Source organism: Engystomops pustulosus, chromosome 5 (assembly GCF_040894005.1).
Source record: "Engystomops pustulosus chromosome 5, aEngPut4.maternal, whole genome shotgun sequence".
NCBI lineage: Eukaryota > Metazoa > Chordata > Amphibia > Anura > Leptodactylidae > Engystomops > Engystomops pustulosus.
In genome coordinates, this window is record NC_092415.1 from 110,864,837 (window position 1) to 110,889,621 (window position 24,785).

Here is a 24,785-nt window from a genome sequence, read left to right on the forward strand (position 1 = left end):
GCAACAGGAAAACACTGTAAAAATGATTTACCCCAAAGGTGACTCATGTGAAAGAATTGCAATCATACCATATTGAGAATTGTCAAAACGTAGGTAGTGATGTTATCATGTCCATGATTTTGCATCATTGTTTTGTCAATGACAACAAGAGTTTCCACATTTAATAGTCTGTTCCTCTGTGACTTTGCTAAAGACCGTTTTACCCTTCCTGGGTATTTGTATTCATCAGGTAAAATGTAAATGTCTTCTTTGGGAGGTTTAGGCATGACTGAGAAAAAAGGTAAACAAAATAAATGAATCCAATGCTTTATGTATTAGCTCAGTTATAACTGTGATAGGTGCATTGACAAACTTAGTTCTGGCACAGATTGTGAAATGTGTACGGAGACTATATATTTTAAGGAAAATTTTAATCCAGTACTAAGCAGGTGTACATCAAAATTTACTCATTAAAGGGGTATTCTCGTCTTGGCATTCACATTTAGTTTACTTAATCTGCCATATAAAATCTAATTGAAGAAATGTTTATATTTAAAAAATGTTCCTGTGTAAAGATAATTTCTCATAAATCTAGTCATATGGTCTGTTAGAAACAAGACTGATTCCTTGGATCCGACCATCTCTGCTGGAGGTATTGTATAAGGAAACAAGTTACTGTATATCCTACAGCCGTCCTGTCATATCCGAGGATGCTATCTTGTTTCTGTGAGAAATTATCTTCACACAGGAACATTATTCTTAATAACATCCAATTGAAGAAATGTTTACATATGGCAAATGAATTTAATTAAATCGGAACGCCCAGATGGGAATATCTCTTTAAAGTATTCTTTATTAAAAAAAAAAAAAAAAAAAAAATTATATATATATATATATATATATATATATATATATATATATATATATACATACATACATACATACATATACATATATTACCGAAGACCAAGATGTTTAAAAGAAATCTTTTTTTTTAAAGAAATCTACTATTTTAAATCTTTACAAACAACACACCTATATTCCAAAAATATAAAGCAAAAAACAATGTCACATGATCCACATGGACCAGTTTGATATTACTAATTTTTTTTATGTAATTCATACTTATTATTTGTTGAACCAAACATTGTTACATTTTAAATTTAGGATTGTTCTTTTGTAAATGAGAACTGAATTGTTATCAAAAACATAAAAACTATTCATAGTGCAGAGAATGCGACTCGACAGTCGCCTTTACCAAACATCTTACCATTCGTGAGATTAGTATGGCATGAAACAGAGAGTATACAGTGATTGCTGGGGGAGCTGTATACAGTTATTGCTGGGGGAGCTGTATACAGTGGTTGCTGCGGGAGCTGTATACAGTGGTTGCTGGGGGAGCTGTATACAGTGATTGCTGGGGGAGCTGTATATAGTGATTGCTGGGGGAGCTGTATATAGTGATTGCTGGGGGAGCTGTATACAGTGATTGCTGGGGGAGCTGTATATAGTGATTGCTGGGGGAGCTGTATACAGTGATTGCTGGGGGAGCTGTATATAGTGATTACTGGGGGAGCTGTATACAGTGATTGCTGGGGGAGCTGTATATAGTGATTGCTGGGGGAGCTGTATATAGTGATTGCTGGGGGAGCTGTATATAGTGATTGCTGGGGGAGCTGTATATAGTGATTGCTGGGGGAGCTGTATACAGTGATTACTGGGGGAGCTGTATACACTGATTGCTGGGGGAGCTGTATACACTGATTGCTGGGGGAGCTGTATATAGTGATTGCTGGGGGAGCTGTATATAGTGATTGCTGGGGGAGCTGTATATAGTGATTGCTGGGGAGCTGTATATAGTGATTGCTGGGGAGCTGTATATAGTGATTGCTGGGGGAGCTGTATACAGTGATTACTGGGGGAGCTGTATATAGTGAGTGCTGGGGGAGCTGTATACAGTGATTGCTGGGGGAGCTGTATATAGTGATTGCTGGGGGAGCTGTATATAGTGATTGCTGGGGGAGCTGTATATAGTGATTGCTGGGGGAGCTGTATATAGTGATTGCTGGGGGAGCTGTATATAGTGATTGCTGGGGGAGCTGTATATAGTGATTGCTGGGGGAGCTGTATACAGTGATTGCTGGGGGAGCTGTATACAGTGATTGCTGGGGGAGCTGTATATAGTGATTGCTGGGGGAGCTGTATATAGTGATTGCTGGGGGAGCTGTATATAGTGATTGCTGGGGGAGCTGTATATAGTGATTGCTGGGGGAGCTGTATACAGTGATTGCTGGGGGAGCTGTATACAGTGATTGCTGGGGGAGCTGTATATAGTGATTGCTGGGGGAGCTGTATATAGTGATTGCTGGGGGAGCTGTATACAGTGATTGCTGGGGGAGCTGTATATAGTGATTGCTGGGGGAGCTGTATATAGTGATTGCTGGGGGAGCTGTATATAGTGATTGCTGGGGGAGCTGTATATAGTGATTGCTGGGGGAGCTGTATACAGTGATTGCTGGGGGAGCTGTATATAGTGATTGCTGGGGGAGCTGTATACAGTGGTTGCTGGGGGAGCTGTATACAGTGATTGCTGGGGGAGCTGTATATAGTGATTGCTGGGGGAGCTGTATATAGTGATTGCTGGGGGAGCTGTATATAGTGATTGCTGGGGGAGCTGTATATAGTGATTACTGGGGGAGCTGTATATAGTGATTGCTAGGGGAACTGTATATAGTGATTGCTGGGGGAGCTTTATATAGTGGTTGCTGGGGGAGCTGTATATAGTGATTGCTGGGGGAGCTGTATATAGTGATTGCTGGGGGAGCTGTGTACATTTTATACTACATGGCTGTACGCTGTATGTATTTTGCATTGCTTTATTTTCACACCAAACCAATATGATGGATCTGGTCCTGACACTCCCTTATATATTACATATATGTTGGGGGGGGGGGCGTCTCTCTATGGCTCGCCTCAGGCAGCAGACAGGCTTGGTACACCCCTGGGGGCGAGAGTATTCTTTTGAAAAATCACACGCGGAGTAGGGACTTCCCGAGGGTGAGGGGGAAACCACACAGCACATGTTATTCAAAGGTAATATATAAGCTCTGTAAAACTGATTTTTCATACAAAAAATGTTTAGCAGTGTATGTGCAATGCTCTATGGGGACAGAGGGGGTGCTAAAAAGGGGTCTCCTGGTGACAGGTTCCCTTTAAATCCTCCAAAACCCAGAAAAAGGAGTCAATTACCACAATTGATAAACATTATATAAATTCAGTATAAACCCACTATAATTACAGTGCCTTATTTGGCTTCTTTTTGTGTGAGCTTTTGCATTTTCTCTGTTTCATGCCATACTAATCTCATAAATGGTAAGAAGTTTGGTAAAGGCGACTGTCGAGTCGCATTCTCTGCGTTTTTATGTTTGTCTGAGTTTTTATGTTTGTGATAACGATTCAGTCCTCATTTACAAAAGAGCAATCCTGAGTTTAAAATGTAAAGTGTGAATTACATTAAAAAAAAATATAAATATCAACTACCCCTCTTCAACCCCGCCCAGATGGTGACATGACAAGCCACACAGCACATGTCAATCAAAGGTAATATATAAGTATTGTAAAAACGATTTTTCAAACAAAAATGTTTAGCAGTGTATGTGCAATGCTCTATGGGGACAGGGGGGTGCTAAAAAGGGGTCTCCTGGTGACAGGTTCCCTTTAAAGAGAGCCTATTATCAAGGAGGTAATGCTTACATGGACATGTTCCAATAACCCACATGTTCATTTAAAAAATGCATTTGTCAGCAACATGAATAAATCCAGTGGATTTTTTAATCAATTAAAAAGCACTGGATTTATTCTTATCGTTGCCAAAGGCATTTTTGACATAAACATGCCACAGACAACCTCTTCATAATTACCAAAGCGATTTTATTTTTGTCACGTTACACTTCATGATAGTGCTAAATTTTGTTTGCTTGAGAAAGACACTGTGGCCCACATTTACTAAAGCCCATGCACCATGTCTGATTTGGCACATTTTTTTTTAGTGCAAACTGCTTGCACATGTATTTATAAAGTGTCTGCTCTATACCCAATGCAACACAAAATTCTGCACTGAAAGGGGTGTTTTCGTCCAATTATAGGAAGCATCAGATTCTTAAAGAAGGGGCACCAGAAATTTTTTTTTCACCTTTAACTGCGTTGTCTACTTTTACATATTCTCAATGTTATTATTTCCTGATCTTGTAAGGATAAATGCACAAGTTTGTTAAAGAATACGGCTGCAGTACAGTACATAAGCATTTTTCCGTGTCAACAATGTACACACAGTTAAGTTAACAGTTCCGGTTAATTTTGAAATGGAGGTTAAACAACCCCCTGTTTGAAAAGTTCCAAAAAAGGATGGCAAGTGTCTATTCTGAACATAAATATGCCAACTGTATTCTGTTAACTTAAAGGAAACCTACCATCAGAAATCATGGTAGATCTGATGGTAGGTTCTTATTAATGTACTAATGGGGCGAATCGATTTTAACGAAGTGGAATTCTATATGAATTTCACCAAAAATTTGATTCATCATGAAGCCGAATTTTACAATGATTCTCGGGAACAAAGTTTTTTTCCCCCTCTTTTTTCAGCTAGATGGGCGCGAGCACAACGTGTTACATGGGGCAGAGAACTCTGGGAAGGAGAAAGGAACACCCACAATGACATCTGCAGACCTGTAAACCAATCAGCAGCAGGCAGGCTTATGTGATGTCACACAGGCTCTGTCGGCTATTTGCAATCCCCGCATTTTACACTGCATGTGCTGTCTGTAGCGTCTAGCTGCTGCTACTGTACTGTGCAGTAGCGATTCTTGCTCCAATCTCTGTATGGATCTGTATAACCCAAATAGCAGTTCTGTTTAGTGACAAAATCGAATAGGGAGAAATCTGTTTCACATTCATGCATCTGCAGTAGTGATTTGTGGACGTCTCACTGGTTGTCAGTTGTGGGGAATCTATATAAAGCAAATTCCCATACCTTTTTGGGGCTATAGTTTAGAGCCAGATTTACGTGTCAAATCCACGTAGTTTATAAACCACTATGTCAGACAGATAGATGGCAGGTGGAGCAGGCAGAGGTTAAAGCACAGTAAGGGGACGTCGCAGCAGGGGTGACTCTGTGAGGCCAGAACTGCCGTTGTCATCTAGCGGCAGTGTGTTGATCAACAACCCAAAGGTTGTTGAATGGATGACTACTTCATCCAATTCCTTAAAAATATCACATCTGACAACCCCAGCCAAGAGTCCGTGGGTTCCTCAGATACAACAATTAGTTGGCATGGCCCAGGAGCAGGTCAGCGGCCCTCATCTGTCCTCAACCAGCCTCTGTACTGTTCCTTTCCCCCAGCCAGAGAGCTACTAGGTGGTCTGGGCTCAGCACCACTATTCAGCGAGGACAAAGTGTTGAGGACAGTCAGCAGCTGCTTGGCAGTGAAGAGGTGGGGCAGACTTCCGCTGCTTCCTGCAGTAGGCAGGCTGTGCATACTGACACCGGTGAGGAGAGTAGCATTGACCGGGAAATGAAAACTGACAATGATGTAACCGATCGCACTTGGGAGCTGGGTGTAGCAGGAGATTCATCATCGTCAGGCGAAGAGAGTCAGCTTGCGTGTCAGGCAGCAAGTCGCTACTGTGGCCGTGAGTCAGCAGGGTGGCAGCAGTGCGAGGACGGGAGCCAAACGTCTGCGGGGTACAAATCAGATTCGCAGGTCCAAGTAAGCAGTGGCACAGGGGGTCAGCGAGGCAGCGGCAGTAGTAGTGCAGAGTGTTGGCGGTAAAATTACCACCTCGGCGGTGTGGCAGTTTTTTGTAAAGACACCAGAGGAGCCGAGCGTCGGTATATGTCGTATCTCCGGGTAGAAAGTGAAGCGTGGCCAGGGAGCCAACGTTGGCACCACGGCCCTGCGCCAACACATGCAGTGTCACCATTCAATGGCCTTGGAGAAACGGGTGTCAAATGTGGTCCATCCTGCAGGCGAAACAACAGCAGCAGCACCTAGTGCCACACATGCTGTTTCAGCAAGTCAAGGCTCTGCCGAAGGAAGCTGTTTGTCTTTCACATCATCTCCCGGTCCAGATGCTCCTGCTCCTTGCTACGTGTAGGTCCTAATTAAATGAAACACCTTTATGGACAAATGCACATATTACACCTTGCTAAATTCTCTAAGGGGTGTGCTTTCCAAAATTGTGACACTTGTTGGGGTTCCCCTCTGTTTTGGTTCCACTAGGGCTCTCTAAATGAATCCTGACACATGTAAAGGATATCTGTCAAATTTGGCTTCTTAAAGGCCAACGCCCCTCTTTCCCTTCTGAGCTTTACTGCGTAACCATACAACATTTTTTTTGCATGTGTGGGGCAATTTTATACTCAGGAGAAATACTAGTACACATTTTTTGGGGTTGTTTCATCTTTAATGCCTTATGGGATACAAAAATTAGCCGTAAAAGTGACTTTTTTGGGAAAATTTTCATCTCTTTCCTTTTAGGGACCTAATTGAAGCAAACACCTGTAGGGACAAATACACACATTACACGTTGCTAAATTCTCCAAAGGGTACACTTTCCAAAATGGTGACACTTGTTGGGGTTCCCCTCTGTTTTGGTACCACTAGGGCTCTCCAAATGCATCCTCACACATGTAAAGGATGTCTGTCAAATCAGGCTTCTAAAAGGCCAAAGCCCCTCTTTTCCTTCTGAGCCCTTCTGTGTACCCATACAACACTTTATATGTACAAGTGGTGCACTTCTGTGCTTAGGAGAAATAGTTACACATTTATGGGTGTTGTTTCATCTTTTATCCCTTGTGGCTTACAAAAATTTGGGGTAAAAGTGACTTTTTTGAGAAAATTTTCACCTTTTTCCTTTTTGGGGCCTAATTGAATCAGGGGCAAATACACAAATTATACCTTGCTAAACTCTCCAAGGGGTGTACTTTCCAAAATGGTGTCTCTTGTTGGGGCTTTCCTCTGTTTTGGTCCCATCAGGCTCTCCAAATGCATCCTGACACATGAAAACTTTTTCAGCCATATTTGCCCTCCAAAAAGGAAACAACACTCTTTCCCTACCAAGTACCCCCCTGTGCCCGTACAGCAGGGTACAGTGACAAAATGGGCATTGGCATACTCAGGAGGAATTGCACTAAACATTGTTAAATGCATTTTTCTTTTTAACCCATTGTGAAGGTGCAAATTTTAGTGTTCAATGAATCTATTGTAAGATAAAATTACATTTCTGTAAGTTCATTTCATTTTTCACCCTCATGAAATGCTCATAGGGTTAACAAAATCCCCTAAGGTTGTTTTGAATATTTTGAGGGGTGTAGTTTCTAAAATGGTGTCATTTGTGGGGGTTTATAAGTTATAAGCCTCCTAACATCCTAAATAAAGGAAAAGATTTTGGAAAATGATGGCAAGTTAAAGCAGACACATGGAAAATGTTACTTATCAAGTTATTTTAGTGATATGGCCAAAATTTAGAATTTTGAAAACATCGTTTTTTTCAAAATTTTCACCAAATTTCCATTTATTTCATAAATAAATACTAAACATATTGCTTAAATTTCTCAACCAACATGAAGTACAATGTGTCACGAAAATACAATCTCAAAATCACTTGGATATGTTAAAACGTTCCAAAGTTATAACTACTTAAATAGACACGTCAGATTTTTAAAAATTGGCCATGTCAGGAAGGTGAAAAGTGGCTTTGGCATTAAAGGGTTAAATGTTAAATCCTGCGCTCAGTCCGAATCCGTCGGATCGTCCGACGACCCGCCCCCCGATTTCTGTTAAATGAAAGCCAGCGCCTATGCAGCAAAATCCGGTCGCATGCAACAAAATCCCCTTCTAAATGCCTGTTCCGGAGGCACAACCCCAAAAAAGTCGGAAAACCTGATGGAAATGTGGCCACGGGACCCTTAGTAAATAAGCCCCATTATGTTTAGCTGAATCATAAGTCAAGTTGCAGTTCTATTATAAAAGTGAGCACCATTTCTTTCATAAAAGGAATTCAACTTGCGATTTTATGCTGTTCCATTCAAAGTTTTTCATGAATTTCTTTATAAAACAAACTGTCACAGTTCTGTGTTGCCATCATCATGTTTTATGGGCTGTTTCAGGCACTGCTTGGTTTGTTCTTTTAAATTTTTTTTCCAAGTGGCTTAGTTTTAAATTTTGCCCCATTTGTGGATTGCACATTGTAGAAATGATCCTTCACTGTGTGAAGTTAAGTGAGCCTTGCTACTTGTTTAGATGGATCAGTTGCATCCTTCATCTCTCATTGCATTATCTATAAGCATAACATGTTGTGGTAAAAGTATAAAATAAGACCAATATTTATTGAGTGAAACTTTCCCCCAGTCCTTAAATTACAATTAGAACATGAATGGAGACAAGATGTCTGTAATTTCAGTTTGTCGAGGAAACCTACACATCAGGGAAAATCCACACACAGTGGTGGATCAAAATAATTATAGGGTCGAGTTCACACCTCACAAATATTATGTTATAGATGTGACACTCTAGTAAGGATAAAGACACTAGGCCAAATATCTCTCTACCCCCCTCTGTGTTCCCTCTCCACCATGAGTAGCAAATGCTTATTGATACAGACTTTCCCATGAGTGTGTACCATGACTGCTTAGGATGTCAAAACGATACTTCAAAGTCAGCCTAGTCATAATTCATAGATTTCAACTCTGTCTTAATCTATGTAATGGGTCCTTAGTTACCTCTGGGGTATGGAGCGCCAAGGATTTTGGAGTCAGAAAGTCAAGCCAAATAGGTTTTAGACAATTGGTCTAACATTTCATAATGGTGTTTGGTATGGTTGTATTTGTAAATTCATGCTGGGGAATGTAATATCTTCTTCTTAGGAGACCCCTGGAAGATGATATGGCATAACATGTTCATAAGCCCACACCCTGGTACAGGTTTAACCATGCCCCTTTCAAAATCACAAAGAGGGCAAGAATTCTTAGCTGGGTTTCACAGCTGTGGGTAATTTCACTATTGCAGTAGTAAAGCTATTTGTTTTATTCCCTTTTTATTTTACTGTCTGTCTATGTATATATTACATGAATATTGTTTTGTAACCCTTTTATCTGATGTATCTTTTATGTTTCATGCGTGTACTGCACTTTATGTATAACATTTTAAAACTTAATTAGGATTAAGTATCTGTTCAGATAATTGGATTTCCAAATTGTTGAGGGACTTATTTGCCTTCTCATTTATTATATTAATCAAAGAAAGAAAGATGAGTAGTGGCAGTGATTTCAGTGAGTGCTAAGCATAAGAGAGTATGATTCAGAGTAAAGGTCCCATCTTGCATAACTGGCTCTCTAGCGTAGGTGCACCCTGTCATGTCACTCAACAGTGGGGGGTTTGTCACACATATCTATAGCAATTCAGTGGCTTGCAGAAAGTTGGTGGAATATTTTTCATTGTAATAAATGTTTTATATACTAATTGGCTAAAAATGATTTTTATGGTATGTGTTGTCACATATTAATTGTAAAATTATATTTATTTATTTTACTTATTATTACAATAAAAGGAAGCCTGTCATGTGGATCTAGAACCACAAGCCACTACCAGCCTATTAAATAGGATAGTGAGCAGATCAAAATGATGTCCTTTCATTTTCTGGTTGATTCAGAGTAACAGCTGAAAAAAAGAACTATGAACTCTGAATAAGTCATAAGAAGTCACAATGGTGGAGAACCCTTTCCCTCATGGCATCAATGATGTCCCAAAGACCTACTATATCATCATAAGCCATCTGCAGCAGCTAGCACCCACCTGAACTATGGTACATCAATCAAGAATAGAAGGGAATCCCAGTATTACTCTTCTCCAATCCTGAGATTCTGTATATGTTATTAGAAAACTGCATTAAAAGTTCTTTCTCTAAACTAAATTTCTTACAATATAGGACAACAATGTTCACCTGTTTTCTAGAACAGTGACAGGATAATGGTGTTTGAGGGCCTAAATCATCATGACAGGTTCCATTTAAAGTAAAAATATAAAAATATGTCCTTACATACATTTCTTGCGTCTTCCACAGTAGTGCTGGTTGTTACGTCTTCCTTGTCTGCGGTCCATGTGCCGATTTTCTCGATACAATAGATTTGTATAACTGTTGTAAATCCCATTATTATCTTCCAGTTCTTGGTGTCCTCCAGATAGAGATACCACATTTTCCTTGTACATTCGTTTGTCAATTGATCTTTTATATAGAACATGGGGCTGATGACCATCTGAAGTGGAGTAGTTGTGTTTGAGTGCAATATGCTCAGGCAGTGGTTTTAAAAAATAGTCAGTCTCTTCTGTTCTTATTAATCCTGACTAAAAACAGAAAATGTATTTAATCACAAACATCAAAGTCAAAGTAAGTCAACTAAAATAAGAACTATTCAAAACTATAAGTTAACTGGGTTTTTCTGTTTAAATACATTTTATAAAGGTGAAAATAATCTGTTGCAATATAGATTATAAAGTGTCTGAAAAACCCCACCTTGGCTTATACACAAGTCTATAAGAAATTAAACTTACATACTCACCTTCTGGCGCAGCTCCCTGATGCTCCGTGCAGCTCGCTGCAGCTTCTCTTTTTTCTTCTTTCTGCTGTACTAGCTGGCAAAGCAACGGCCATGCTGTGCTTTCCCTAGAGTTTTCATTTTGGTGAGTTTTCACCTTTTTAATTGATTTTATTTATCTTCTGTCCAGTCTTTTTGTAATGATAATGAATAAGGAGAATATTTATTTAATGGCATGTTTTTTTGTTGCAGTTGAAGATATTGTAGTGTGACATTGCTCGAAGATTGTGGCTAAAAAAATTGTTATTCTATCTGCGATACTGCATTGTTATAAATTGGGCAAATAAAGAAGTTCCTACAATGGAAATGTGGATATGAACTGTAAATTATTCACTGCAATGTGAGAAATTTTCACCTCTGTGCAGAAGTTCAAGGAAACTGATAACATTTGGAAAAAATTGTGTAATCATATGAGAGAAGCGGAACACTGCAGTATACTGCAGCAGTGGTGCAAAGAGCACCACCCTGGTGAAAAGGTGGATCCCTATTCTTTAGACTAGTCTATTGATCTGTAGTTTAGAAGCTTGTAATTTTGCAGTATTCCAAGCAATGGCCAGGACATAGGTCCAATTTGGAAGTGATCCCTTGTTAAGAAGGGGTGGACTGGGAAATTAAAGTGGCCCAGGAAAAATATCTGAATTTGGCCTCATGCTGTGGGTGGAGTCAAATGAAGTGAGGTTATGTAATGTGGGTGGAGTTCTGAAACTTATAGGCACAGCCACATAGTTGGCAGATGATCGTAATGTAAAACAAGAATAACTTCTTGCCATTTAGGAGGGCCAACATTCAATTAGGTAAAGAATAGCACTGTTAGATCGGGCTGGAGCTCCTGATGTGTCTGAGAGCGGTGGAAAGGCAGGGACTACATGCACCGATTTATCATAAGAGTGTAAAAGAAACTTAGGTGTGAACTTACTTACAAGTATAATCATAAACTCATGTAAATCAGTGGAAAAGATCCCGATTAGCCAAATATAAACACATGCATACAGTACATAAAAATATACAAACTCAAATGTAAATGTTCATACAATGTAAGTATAAATGAAGCAAACTTCACATACTTTTTATGAAGACTAACTGCATTGGAAGAAGAATCAATGTCCAGATGAGCTGCTGCAGCTGTCTGGAGAGGCTGAAAGATGCATGCTGGTGTGTTTAAACTCCTGAACAGCCTACTCTGTCCTGGCTGCATCCTGCTGTTTGAAGTCTGCTTTATGTTTGTGAGGGAAGGAGTCACAGTAGTACTGTGACTGGCAGCAGAGCAGAACTCCGCTTTGCTTTCATCATGCATCAGGCACAAAGGTGCTGCGGACCCCAGAACTTCTTAGTAAGAAAGCTACTGTGCATTGGCTGCCCTCCTGCACTTGGTCCCAATATTAGTTTGCTGACTGGGAAGATTACCGGTGGAAATAATGACCAGTCTACCTTTGTATGTAAGTATTTATTAGTCAGAAAGGGCAATCTCTAGCAATCTTTACAGGATTACACCATGAGAGTGAGGAGTAGGCCATGTCTGACCGATATTAGCATGGAGGAAAGTCGTGTATACAATAAGGCACCCAGTGATTAGGATTACCTAGTTCCGCCGCAAGAGCAGTATTAGAATAACGTCCCTCATCACTCAGTAAGTCTAAGATTTCGGAGGAGACAGGCCAGATTGTATCCTTTTTAACGTTGGGCAGCTTTATCCCAGCTTGTTCTTTAGGTTGCAACTTACTTTAGAAGCTCACAGGAAAAAGGTGAAAGACAAATGGAGAGACAGTTATTATCACTAATGTTCTGTGATGTAAAGTAGAAATGGATGAGAAATGAAGCCTTGTATACATACTATTGATAAGGGTTTAGAGAATGTATGCCCTGACTAAGCCTATTTGGTCTGTTACCCTACTATGGCATCCCCAGCATACACAGTTTTTTGTCATCTATCAGCAATATGACTTGGGATGGGTGAAGCACCAGGTGTGGCCTAATAGTGTATAACACTAATAGTACTAGGGAATACTAGTCAAGGCTGAGCAGCCCTTGACTAAAACAACTTGCCAGTGGCTAATCAGATTGGGCAATATGGTCTCTAGTCAGTTAGCCATCATTCTAGATATGGTTTTTCAGAGCCATGTTTCTTGAAAGTTACTTTAATGTTTATAGAAAAGAAGAAAAAGGATCAGCACCTTCGGATAACAGATGAGCCAAATACACTTAAGATAATGAAGGATATATTTATCATACGACGGTTCATGATAGCCCCACCGCTGCATTTTCGCAGCGCAATACATCAAGACGCTTCCACCTCTTGATGTATCAGGCAGGGTGCTGCGCAGTGTTTATTCTACACCAGGCCCTGAAAAGTCACCAGCAGCAGCAAATGCGCAGGTGCGGGGACAGTAATGCCCAGCGACGGCCCACTCCCAGCCGGCCGTGCCCCCCAATTCACGCCCCAATGCCGTGAAGGTGGCAAAATAATCACAAGTGTTAGCAATAAGCTAGCATTTTATTGTTTCAGGGCTGCTACGCCACTGACATGGTGTAGAGGCCCTGATAAATGTGTCCCAATGTGTATATAAGCAAAGAGACAGTGATGTGTCAAAAATGCAGTACATTTCTATTGTATCATACAGATAAAAACAAAAAAAGACATGACAACACCAGAACAGATAAAAGCAATTAAAAGGTAAAAAAATACCATGTTCTAACAAAATAGAGAAGTTTCATATGATAATGCAAAACTTTCATGAAAATATTTAGTATAGTAATATATCATATACAGCACAGACCACAGTTTGGACACACCTTCTCATTCAAATAGTTTTCTGTATTTTAATGACTATAAAAATTGGGTATTCACACTAAAGGCATCAAAACTATGAATTAACACATGTGGAATTATATACTTAACAAAAAGTGTGAAACAACTGCAAAATATGTCTTATATTCTAGTTTCTTCAAAGTAGCCACCTTTTGCTTTGATTACTGCTTTGCACACTCTTTACCTGTTGAAGCTCATCAAAAGAATGCAGTCACCAGAAAAGGTTTTCACATCACATGTGTGCCCTGTCAGGTTTAATAAGTGGGATTTCTTGCCTTATAAATGGGGTTGGGACCATCAGTTGTGTTGTGCAGAAGTCAGGTGGATACACAGTCCTACTGAATAGACTAGAATTTGTATTAGGACTAGAAAAAAAAGTAGCTAAGCAAAGAAAACGGGTGGCCATAATTACTTTAAGAAATGATGGTCAGTCAGTCCGAAAAATTGGGAAAACGTTGATAGTGTCCCCAAGCGCAGTTGCAAAAACCATGAAGTGCTACAAAAAAACTGACTCACATGAGGACTGCCCCAGGAAAGGAAGAAAAGAGTCACCACTGCTGACTGAGAAGGATAAATTCATCCGAGTCACCAGCCTCAGAAATCGCAACCAGGTCAATACCACACAGAGTTCTAGCAGCAGGCACATCTCTACAACAACTGGCAGGCTTTGGTGGTAAAATAGCTGCTAGCTGCCACTGGTAAGAACAGGCAACAAGCAGAAGAAACTTGTTTGGGCTAAAGAACACAAGGAATGAAAATTAGACCAGAGGAAATCTGTGCTTTGGTCTGATGAGTCCAAATTTGTGATCTTTGGTTCCAACCAGTGTGTCTTTGTGCGACGCAGAAAAGGTGAACTAATGGAGTGTACATGCCTGGTTCCCACCATGAAGCATGGAGGAGAGGGTGCTTTCCTGGTGATGCTGTTGGGGATTTATTCAAAATTGAAGGTATACTGAGCCTGCATGGTTTAGTTGGACCATCATTTATTTTATTAACAGGACAATAATAATTCCTTTATTTATATAGCGCACACAGATTACGCAGCGCTGCACAGAGCTTGCCAAATCAGTCACCTGAAACAAACCTGGTGGCTATGTAAGGGCTATTTGACTAAGAAGGAGAGTGATGGGGTGCTACCCCAGATGACCTGGCCTCCACAGTAACCAGACCTGAACCCAATCGAGGTGGTTTGGGGGGAGCTGGACCGCATAGTGAAGCAAAAAGGGACAAAAAGTGCCAAGCATTTCTGGGAACTTTTTAAAGACTGTTGGAAGACCATTTCTGGTGACTACCTCTTGAAGCTCATCAACAGAATGCCAAGAGTGTGCAAAGCAGTAATCAATGTAAAAGGTGGCTACTTTGAGGAACCTAGAATATAAGACATCTTTTATTTTGTTTAACACTTTTTTGTTAAGTATATAATTCCACATGTGTCAATTTATAGTTTTGATGCCTTCAGTGTGAATTTTTATTGTCATAAAAAAAAAAGAAAATTCTTTGAATTTTTGTCTGTACTGTACTGTAACTCCAACCTGTCTCTATCAGCCCTGGTGTACACAATTTCAGTTGCCCCTGGTTCTTCTGACTGAGGGTCGGAAGTCATCTTAGTTTTCTGTCTGACAGCTGTGGAGCTGAGATTTCTGTCTCTCTCTGCTCTCTTCTCCCCTTGCATTCCAAGATGGAGCTCCCTCACTGATACACATACACTGACCTCCTGCTGGCAGTAGCGTGAGGAGTGTAAACTACACACAGATAAGTTCTTTATCTGGGGAGGGGAAGGAAGGCACAGCAGATCTAGAAGTTTGTTGGGGAATAGCATAGATGTAGAAGAGCTAAATGTGTCATTGTGTGTAACAGGCATTTCATGGATCTCTTATGGCTGTCATTTGACATTTTCTAATACAGCTTCTCAGAACACTGCACATGGGTCGCAGGGGAACCCAGGACATGCACGTTCTTACTAGTGCAAAGTCAGAAAGAAAACTGGTGCAAACACTTTAATAAATGTGGGCCACAATGTACAACAAAAATTTCTCTTTTTTTTTCTTTCATTTAGCAGAATGCTCTATTTAACCACTTGCCAACATGTGACGTAGTATTAGATCACATGCCGGCTGTGGGTGTATGGAGAGGGCTCACGGGCTGAGCCCTCTCCATACAAGGTGGGTGTTTGCTGCATATTGCAGCAAACTCCCACCGGTAACACCCACTGTCCTCTGGCAAAGAATGCAAACCCTGGTGCGGCATGGGCGAGGGACGCCGACCGGTTGACATGATAGCCTCAGGTCTCTGGCAAACCCGAGGCTGCCAGTGGCTCATTGTAGTGCATACTGTGCAAAAATGCCATATACTGCAATACAGTAGTATTGCAGTATATGGTAGGAACAATCAGAGCATCTACGGTTAATGTACCCAAGTGGGTCTAAGAAATAGCAAAATAAAAAAATTATATATAACAAAAAACCCTAAAAATTCAAAATCATCCCCCTTTCCCTAGAACTGATATAAATATAAATAATGATTAAAAATCCCGATCAAAATATAATAACGGTTATTCCCGGTGTTTAACTCCTTCATCGAAAATACCACTTTGCAATTTTCAAAAATATTAAAAATTCTATAAAAAGTTATCAAAAGGCCATACTGTCCTACAAATTGTAGCATTGAAATCTTCACAAAAGTCGCAAAAAATTACCCCACGCTCCATTCACCGAAGTATGAAAAAGTTATTAGTGCCAGAAGATGGCAAAATGAAGAATTTTTTTTCTGTACAGGAGGTTTTAATTTTTGTGAATGTATGAAAACATTATAAAACCTATACAAATTTGGTATCCCCATAATCGTACCGACCCAAAGAATAAAATGACATTTTGGCGTACACTAAAAGCCGTAAAATCTGAGCAGAAAACAAGCCCTCACACAGCTATTTACATGGAAAAAATTAAATAAAAAAGTTATGGATTTTTGAAGGTAGAGAGTGAAAAATGAAACGCAATAACCAAAAAGGCCTCCGCGGGAGGGGGTTAAAACTCACTGAAAAACATGCAGATGTATTTATATATTTTCTTACGTAACCAAGTTAAAATATCTGAAACAAAATATTTAATACAATTAATTGTCAGATGGTTTTGGAGATTACTTTATGCATAGTTATTCACTTCTTCTGTTCACAGGTAAGCACTACTGAAGTAACCATTAGTTGATTTTTCATATTGTGTTTGGGGAAGGGGATGTTGTAAACATTTTTCTTATATACTTCATAAAGAAATTCTGCTTAGTTTGTACAGAGAAAAGCTGCAATGTGTGTACGATGTTATCTCTGCGTTGTGTTAACCCTTTCTGCCATCTCCCAGGCAGCAGCATGCTATGAGCAGTATTTTCACCCAGCTGATAATGCAGGGATTAAAACTCCCATATAATAGCTGTTTAACAAAAGCTTTTCAGACACAATCTCTATGGGAGGCAGTTACTTGATTTTTTTTACAAACACAGAAGTATATTAGAAAAATATTCACCACAACCCCCATCCCCACACACACACACACAAAATATAAAGTATCTATAACAAATAATATAATAAATCTAGGACGGTGTTGAATATTTGTTTTCAAGTTGGCAAGAAAATTTAAATCAGATGGACAATAAAACTACCTTAGTCTTTTCAAAATGTTCATGGTATCATTTAAAAGGGGTCAGGTTTTTACCTATGTCTAAAGGAGTCATGTGGGTGGTTGCCAGATGAGGGGCATGGTTTTTTTTTTTGGTACTTCCTTTACTTGTTACTGTAGTAAAGACTAGATAATACCAGTGGTGTCCTGACATATTTAGTGTTGATAAACTTTTAGTTTGAATACATCTTAAATAGAATAAAGCATCTATTTTAAGAAAATATTTTTCAGATCATGAATAACAAGGATAACTTTACCACAGCTCTAAAATTCAAACATTTGTTAACTTTAGATACCATTTTAAGTTAATATGGCTAGTATAATGTGGTTCATTATTAAGGTCATAACATAATTATCTTCAGAATGTTAACAAAGAATGTTCATCCACTTAAGTGGCTCAGGGTCAGATTTGAAACCCTTTGTAGAAAATGTAATTTTGATATATTTTTAGAAGCCTTTGTTAATTATTAAGTATATAAGAAATGGTTCCTTTTTATAGTGCTATGTATATTTGGGAACTGGCAATAAAACTACTTTTACCATATGTTTTGATAAAATATCACCTATAATTCAATCTTGGTCGTTTTCTGAACATAAATTACATGGCAGAATAACATGCTCATTGTTCATTCATGTGCTGCCTGCAAGAATTTCAGAGAGACCAGCAATTAGCCGAGATCAATGCAAATAATTTTAGTATATAATTGGGGCAGTACATTCCATGGTATAGCAAAAGTCTAGTATCAAAAAACTGTGACTTAGAAATAAAAGTATAATAAGCAATAATAAGACTAATAGATAAACCATGCTAGTTCAAAATTTGCTTAAAGGGAACCCGTCACCACTATTTTCACAAATACAGGTAGTGGCAGGTTCCTATAGAGCTCTAGTAACTATCTGACACCCTGCTTTTAGCTAAAAATTGTTCCCCTCAGATCCCCATAAAATCAGAGTTATAATCTTGCCTGGTATCTATGCAGCTTTGGAGCGAGTCCACGGGGGGAAGTAGCCTAATGTCATGTGACCAGGGTGACAACATCAAAGGTCCTTGAGCTACTTAATATGAAAACTATACCCCGTGTACATATCTGACCACACAAAACCATCACAGCAGCCTCCATGGACTTCTACTGCTCTCCATGCAGCCTGCTGTGATTTCATGTGATAAAATATGCTGTGATTTCATGACATATATGCTTAATGTACAGTTCCTAATGCTATAAAAGCTATAGGACCTACGATGATGTCACCCTGGTCACATGACATTATAGCAGCATACAGAGATAGGGATGGAGAGAAGCTGCTGGATTCAGCCCGAGGAGGCCACGCCCACCTGGACTCCATGTAGCCATGCTTAGTTACCAGATAAAACTATAAAGTTGAATATATGGGAATCTCAGGGGCATAATTTTTAGCTACAAGCAGGGTGTCAAATAGTTTTTAGAGCTCAATATGAACCTGTCACTACCTGTATTTGTGAAAATAGTGGTGACGGGTTCCCTTTAAAGAACTCTCCACAAATAGAAAAAAAGTGTATGACCAGAGATGTTCATGAAACAGTTCTACTGTATTCTGTACAGTTTGATTTCCTTTAAACCATACCAATCACATGGATTAAGTGGTTTTAACCCAAGCATACTGAAACAGGATCCATTCTTCATTTAGCCTTTTTATAGCTTAAGGCTCAGCCCCATTTTTTGTGTTCTGACATGTGTCACTTTATAAGGTTATAACTTTTGAACACTGTTACTTATCAAAACAATTCTGAGACTGTATTTTCCTCACATGTTGCACTTCATTGTAGTGGTAAATGTTTGCTGATTTTGCATTTATTTACAAAAGAAAAAATGAAGAATTTTTGAAAAATGTGCCATTTTCTAAAATTCTAAATCATTGCATTTTCAGGCAGATAGATTTACCACCTAAATAAGTTGCTGAATAACATTTCCAGTATGTCTACTTTACATTTTCATAATTTTTTAAATGTCTGGATAATTTACTTTGATGTCATGCGGCTTACAAATCGAATATCGATTTTCTGTATTTGGAGAATTTACTATTTTGGGGATAAATACTGTTTTGAATGAAATTTTACATATTTAAACACCAAAACCCCCTATATAACCAACCCATTTTCAAATCTGCACCCCTCAAACTATCATAAATAGCTGTTAGGAAGATTGTTAATCCATTGAGATCTTCATAGTAATTACATCAAAATGGAAGTGAAATTTAGAAATCAAATTTTGTCATACATTCATTTTGCCATAAAATGTACACATTTGCAAAACATAAAAAGAGAAAACCCATCTTACAAATTATTATGCAATCTTTCCCTAGTACAGAGACACCCCCCCCCCTTCCCCACGTGTGGCCGTTACTTGTTTTATGGGTGCACAGTAAGGTGCAGAAGGGACCTGCAGTTGCCAGGATTTTCATTTCCTTATTGGCATTTTTTTTTTGTGGGATGAGATGCTTTTTCCAGTGTTCTCATTTTGGGGTTGGTATCCCCTATTGTTGAAAATTTAGGAACTTTTTTTCTTTGAGGGCAGGAGTAGAGAAGGATCAATTCTGTATTGGATTTTTTCCTTTTTTTTTTTCGTGTTCACCTTATAGCCTAATAATCATGTTAACTTTATTCTATTCAATACGATTATGAGGTTACCATACTTGAATATTTTTCTTACGTTTTACTAAATTTGACAAATAAAACCCAAATATGGGCTATGGAGCTGGTTGATGACTTGTTTTTTGCAGGACATGTATTTTGCAACAGTATCAAATCGGGAGTACATATGTTTTTTTTATCACTTTTTATTGCATTTTTTGTGGGATTCAATAGGTAAAAATCATAATTTTTGGCGGGTTTTTAACAATTTTTTTAAACGGAATTCATCGTGCAGGTTCAATAATTATTTACTTTTATTCTATGGGCTGTTACGGATGAGGTGATATTATATATGTGGGGTTTGTCTTATGATTTAGACTTTTTTGTGTTATATGTCTCTTTATATGTTATGAGGCTTATGATTTCATGATAATACTCTGCAATACTGACACACGGGAGCCTCTGAGGCTCATTTGCATATTTTTAGGTTTAAAATCCTTTTTCACAATTAATAAGCCATTAACTTCTAAATGCAGAACAGATTCAGTTTTAGAGGATACCCACTAAAGTGTAAGTATGCTTGGTTTAAAACCACTAAATCCATTCGGTTGATTTCCTTTAACATGCCAGCTACTTTGACTGTATATATGAAACTATATGAAATAGGAAATTGGTTAAAGTACTTTTAACAGAAGTTGTTGCAAAGTACAAAATGCTGAATAAAGTACCTTATTTCATTTCGCTGTGCCCCTCAAGTGAGTATGATTTTATATACATTCATTCAAATGATATGGCCCTAAAAAGTTCCCCAGGGGGGGGTAAATTTTTATTTTCAAAATGTAACACATCCCAAAGAAAATAAGATTACTGTATATTTGGCTATAATGAGCAAATTCACATATAAAATTAGGAAGTGGTAGCCTTGACTCATTCCTATATCAAGGACCTATACCTTGCTGACCCAACAAATATTGACGCAGAAACATTTTTTTGCTCTCTTACCATGCCTGGGGTTACAGACAATTATAGGGAGAAGGTCTCCATGCTATTGAGATTAGATGCCAAAAAGGCCTTTGATAAAATTATCTTGGACTTTCATTTAGGCAACTATGGGGCGCAGGATTTTTGGTAGGACTTTTCAGAGCCCTACTATACATGGGCTCCCACACTACGATAACAGTCAATGGCCAAAACTTTCCGCTGTGAGACAATTTTTGGGGAACCAGACAGAGCTCACTCCTTCTGTTTAACCTCCCCCTATTACATATCCTTCCCCCCTGATAAAGGCAGTAGGACTTTTCACTTCCAACAACCCTACTTTCAGGGTCAAAACTACATTAGGAAACAATAATATTTGGGGATCAACCCTACAGTACAACTTACAGGACAGTAATCATCCACATGTGTACAAGACAATGCGGTCTGTGCTGTCCTAGTGCACTACTTGTACACTTTACATAGTGAGGTAGCTTTTGTTGTTTAAGATAACTGCCCTTAGCATTCTGAGGCCCAACACATTTCTTTCTACACCTTGTAGGTTGAGGGGTTTTTGCACTGCCATCTTCATTTTTGCAGGAACAAGAACTAGAGAGCGGAGATCAGCTAGGCGCTAAGCATGTCTCCAAGGAACCAACAGATAGAGTTTCAAAAATAGTATTTTATTCATACGAAATAAAATTTAAATAAAATGGTATAAAAAGTCTCTGCTACGCGTTTCGGCTCTGTACGAGAGCCTTCGTCAACTTCATTTTTGGAGAACAAATTGTTGTCATCTCTTGCATAACCAAGAACTGCAAATTTACCATTTCCTTTCTAACCAAGATTAGTCTTCCTTTTCTTCTTTATTGAGGATTAGCATTTGATCCCATAACTTGGACTTTGGGGTGTACACTTGCCCCTTTACCTGGATAATACACTTGATTGCAGTTAACATTGAGAAATGGTGGACTGACTTCTTCCAATGGTTTACCTCTGGATTTCTTAGAAGGAACGGAGTGGAATGGAGTAGGGGTTATTCAGCTTCATATCCATGTACTGCTGTGGTCTCCACAAGTTCTTCCACTCTTCAAGTTGGTCTGGCTTCAGCCTGGTCACATTTTTGTGAGATTATTGGTGCAGAATCACAGGTGAATATCATGCATTTCTTGTCTTGGCCTTGGAACTTATACATATGAGCATCCAACTCGCTTTCTTTGTCAAGCTCCTTTTTACGGGACAGACAATGCAAGACATCAGTAATTTCAGTATGCTTCTGCAATATGTGCCTCTTCACTGCAGGTTTTTTGGCAAAGCGAACATAGCAGAAACAGCATTCATAAGGTTTTCCACCTGAAAAACTTTATTTTTCAAAAAAGTCTTTTCAGTTTGTATGTGACTTTCTTGGCATTGTGCACACTCATTTATAAAATAAACCTCCTCATGGACCTTAGGTGCAACAGACCTCTGGTAATTATTGGATATTTTACCTTCTTGGTCATCAACCAATGGCAATGACAGTGGATCCTGACATTCCACAGATTCCGGGGTACGAAAGCATTTTATGGAACATACACTCACCGGCCACTTTATTTGGTACACCTGTCCAACTGCTTGTTAACACTTAATTTCTAATCAGCCAATCACATGGTGGCAACTTAGTGCATTTAGTCATGTAGACATGGTCAAGACAATCTCCTGCAGTTCAAACCGAGCATCAGTATGGGGAAGAAAGTTGATTTAAGTGCCTTTGAACGTGGCATAGTTGTTGGTGCCAGAAGGGCTGTTCTGAGTATTTCAGAAACTGCTGATCTACTGGGATTTTCACGCACAACCATTTCTAGGGTTTACAGAGAATGGTCCGAAAAAGAAAAAACATCCAGTGAGCGGCAGTTCTGTGGGCGGAAATGCCATGTTGATGCCAGAGGTCAGAGGACTGGTTCAAACTGATAGAAAGGCAACAGTGACTCAAATTGCCACCCGTTACAACCAAGGTAGGCAGAAAAGCATCTCTGAACGCACAGTACATCGAACTTTCAGGCAGATGGGCTACAGCAGCAGAAGACCACGCCGGGTGCCACTCCTTTCAGCTAAGAACAGGAAACTGAGGCTACAATTTGCACAAGCTCATCGAAATTGGACAGTAGAAGATTGGAAAAACGTTGTCTGGTCTGATGGAGTCTCGATTTCTGCTGCCACATTCGGATGGTAGGGTCAGAATTTGGCGTCAACAACATGAAAGCATGGATCCATCCTGCATTGTATCAACGGTACAGGCTGGTGGTGGTGGTGTCATGGGGTGGGGAATATTTTCTTGGCACTCTTTGGGCCCCTTGGTACCAATTGAGCATAGTTGCAACGCCACAGCCTACCTGAGTATTGTTGCTGACCATGTCCATCCCTTTATGACCATAATGTACCCAACATCTGATGGCTACTTTCAGCAGGATAATGCGCCATGTCATAAAGCTGGAATAATCTCAGACTGGTTTCTTGAACATGACAATGAGTTCACTGTACTCAAATGGCCTGCACAGTCACCAGATCTCAATCCAATAGAGCATCTTTGGGATGTGGTGGAACGGGAGATTCGCATCATGGATGTGCAGCCGACTAATCTGCGGCAAATGTGTGATGCCATCATGTCAATATGGACCAAAATCTCTGAGGAATGCTTCCAGCACCTTGCTGAATCTATCCCATGAAGAATTGAGGCAGTTCTGAAGGCAAATGGGGTTCCAACCCGTTACTAGCAAGGTGTACCTAATAAAGTGGCCAGTGAGTGTATATCAGTAGGCCAATATACATTGTCAGGCTCTTTATAGGCCTCATCACCATGGCAAACCGGGTCTACAATATTGGCACTTACAGCCCACTTGAGCTAACCTCCTCATTACATGTGGCCGCACCTTTACGTGCCTGTTCACACTCTGCATTTACCTCAATAGTCTCCCTGAAAGGAGCCTGAAATGAGAAAAGTCTTTGCTGAATATGAACTCGACCTCTAGATCTGCAAGGATTTCAAGTCAAAGTCCCCAAACTAGTTTTAAACTAAATGCATACACAGTTCTTCCAGTCCCGAGCTTGCTACTCAGAAACATCAAGATGCCTGCGGTCAGTTGTAGCCAAATTGCACGGTGTGGAAAGTGAATTTACTGGTGTGCTGGTGAATTGTGCCAATTTGCCTCAGGAGACGACAATCTTGGACCTAATGTATGCTATGGCACAAAATAGCACATGAACTGTGTTGCAGCAGGATTTTAAGGGCAAGTAGCCCCATGTGAGAGACTGTCTCTTATGCTTGTGGTGTCTGAGAAGAGAGACACGGACCCATAGATCGGTGTTTGCTGCTGGAAACACTGTGGGGCTGCAAAAAGTTTGTTGGTGGGTGGAATCTCTCAATTTGTGAGGCTAAACTGTCTTCAGGAGGTGTCAAGAAGGATAGGGAAAACCATATAAAGTGTATATACACAAATGCCAGAAGCCTCACAAATAAAGATGAGCGAGCACTAAAATGCTCGGGTACTCGTCTCGAATAACGAGCCCCATTGAAGTCAATGGGAGACTCGAGCATTTTTCAAGGGGACCAAGGCTCTGCACAGGGAAGCTTGGCCAAACACCTGGGAACCTCAGAAAAGGATGGAAACACCATGGAAATGGACAGTAAACAACAGGGGCAGCATGCATGGATGCCTCTAAGGCTGCTTAATCGCACCATTATGGACAACAGCATGGCCATGACAGAGTGACCGAATGAGGCTAGATAGCATCTAAAACATGCAATAATTGACCCTGACACTATAGGGGATGGCATGGAGAGGCAGCGGCAGCAATGGCAGGCTAGAGAATGTCATGGCGACATACCCTAAATGGACTCAGGCTTCACCAAAGGAGGTGAGCAAGAAGCGCTGAAATGATTTCCTATGTGAACAAAAGGTTGACTGTATATTTGGTCGATAACACAGCATGATGGCGACATAGTGACCAAGTTCCATAACGTATCTGGTGAAACACCCGAAAAATGAGCCTGACACAGCTCGTTTGATAAGGGGACGACATGTGGAGGCAGCCATGGAGACGACTTCCATGATTAAGAGC

The 24,785-nt window shown here is 39.7% G+C and overlaps 1 protein-coding gene across 5 annotated transcripts in view; it reads right to left on the minus strand.

The window, feature by feature from the left end:
* Window positions 1-24,785, minus strand: part of ADAMTS16 (ADAM metallopeptidase with thrombospondin type 1 motif 16) — a 360,296-nt gene that overhangs the window by 270,521 nt on the left and 64,990 nt on the right. For all 5 annotated transcript variants that reach the window (XR_011855812.1, XR_011855811.1, XM_072152917.1 and 2 more), the window contains exons 4-5: window positions 10,079-10,379; window positions 69-268 (exon numbers count right to left, since the gene is read on the minus strand). Coding sequence is in view for 3 of the 5 variants with exons in the window: in XM_072152917.1 (XP_072009018.1) it covers window positions 69-268; window positions 10,079-10,379 (501 nt within the window). In the remaining 2 variants the exon portion in view is untranslated. The remainder of the gene's footprint in view (window positions 1-68; window positions 269-10,078; window positions 10,380-24,785) is intronic.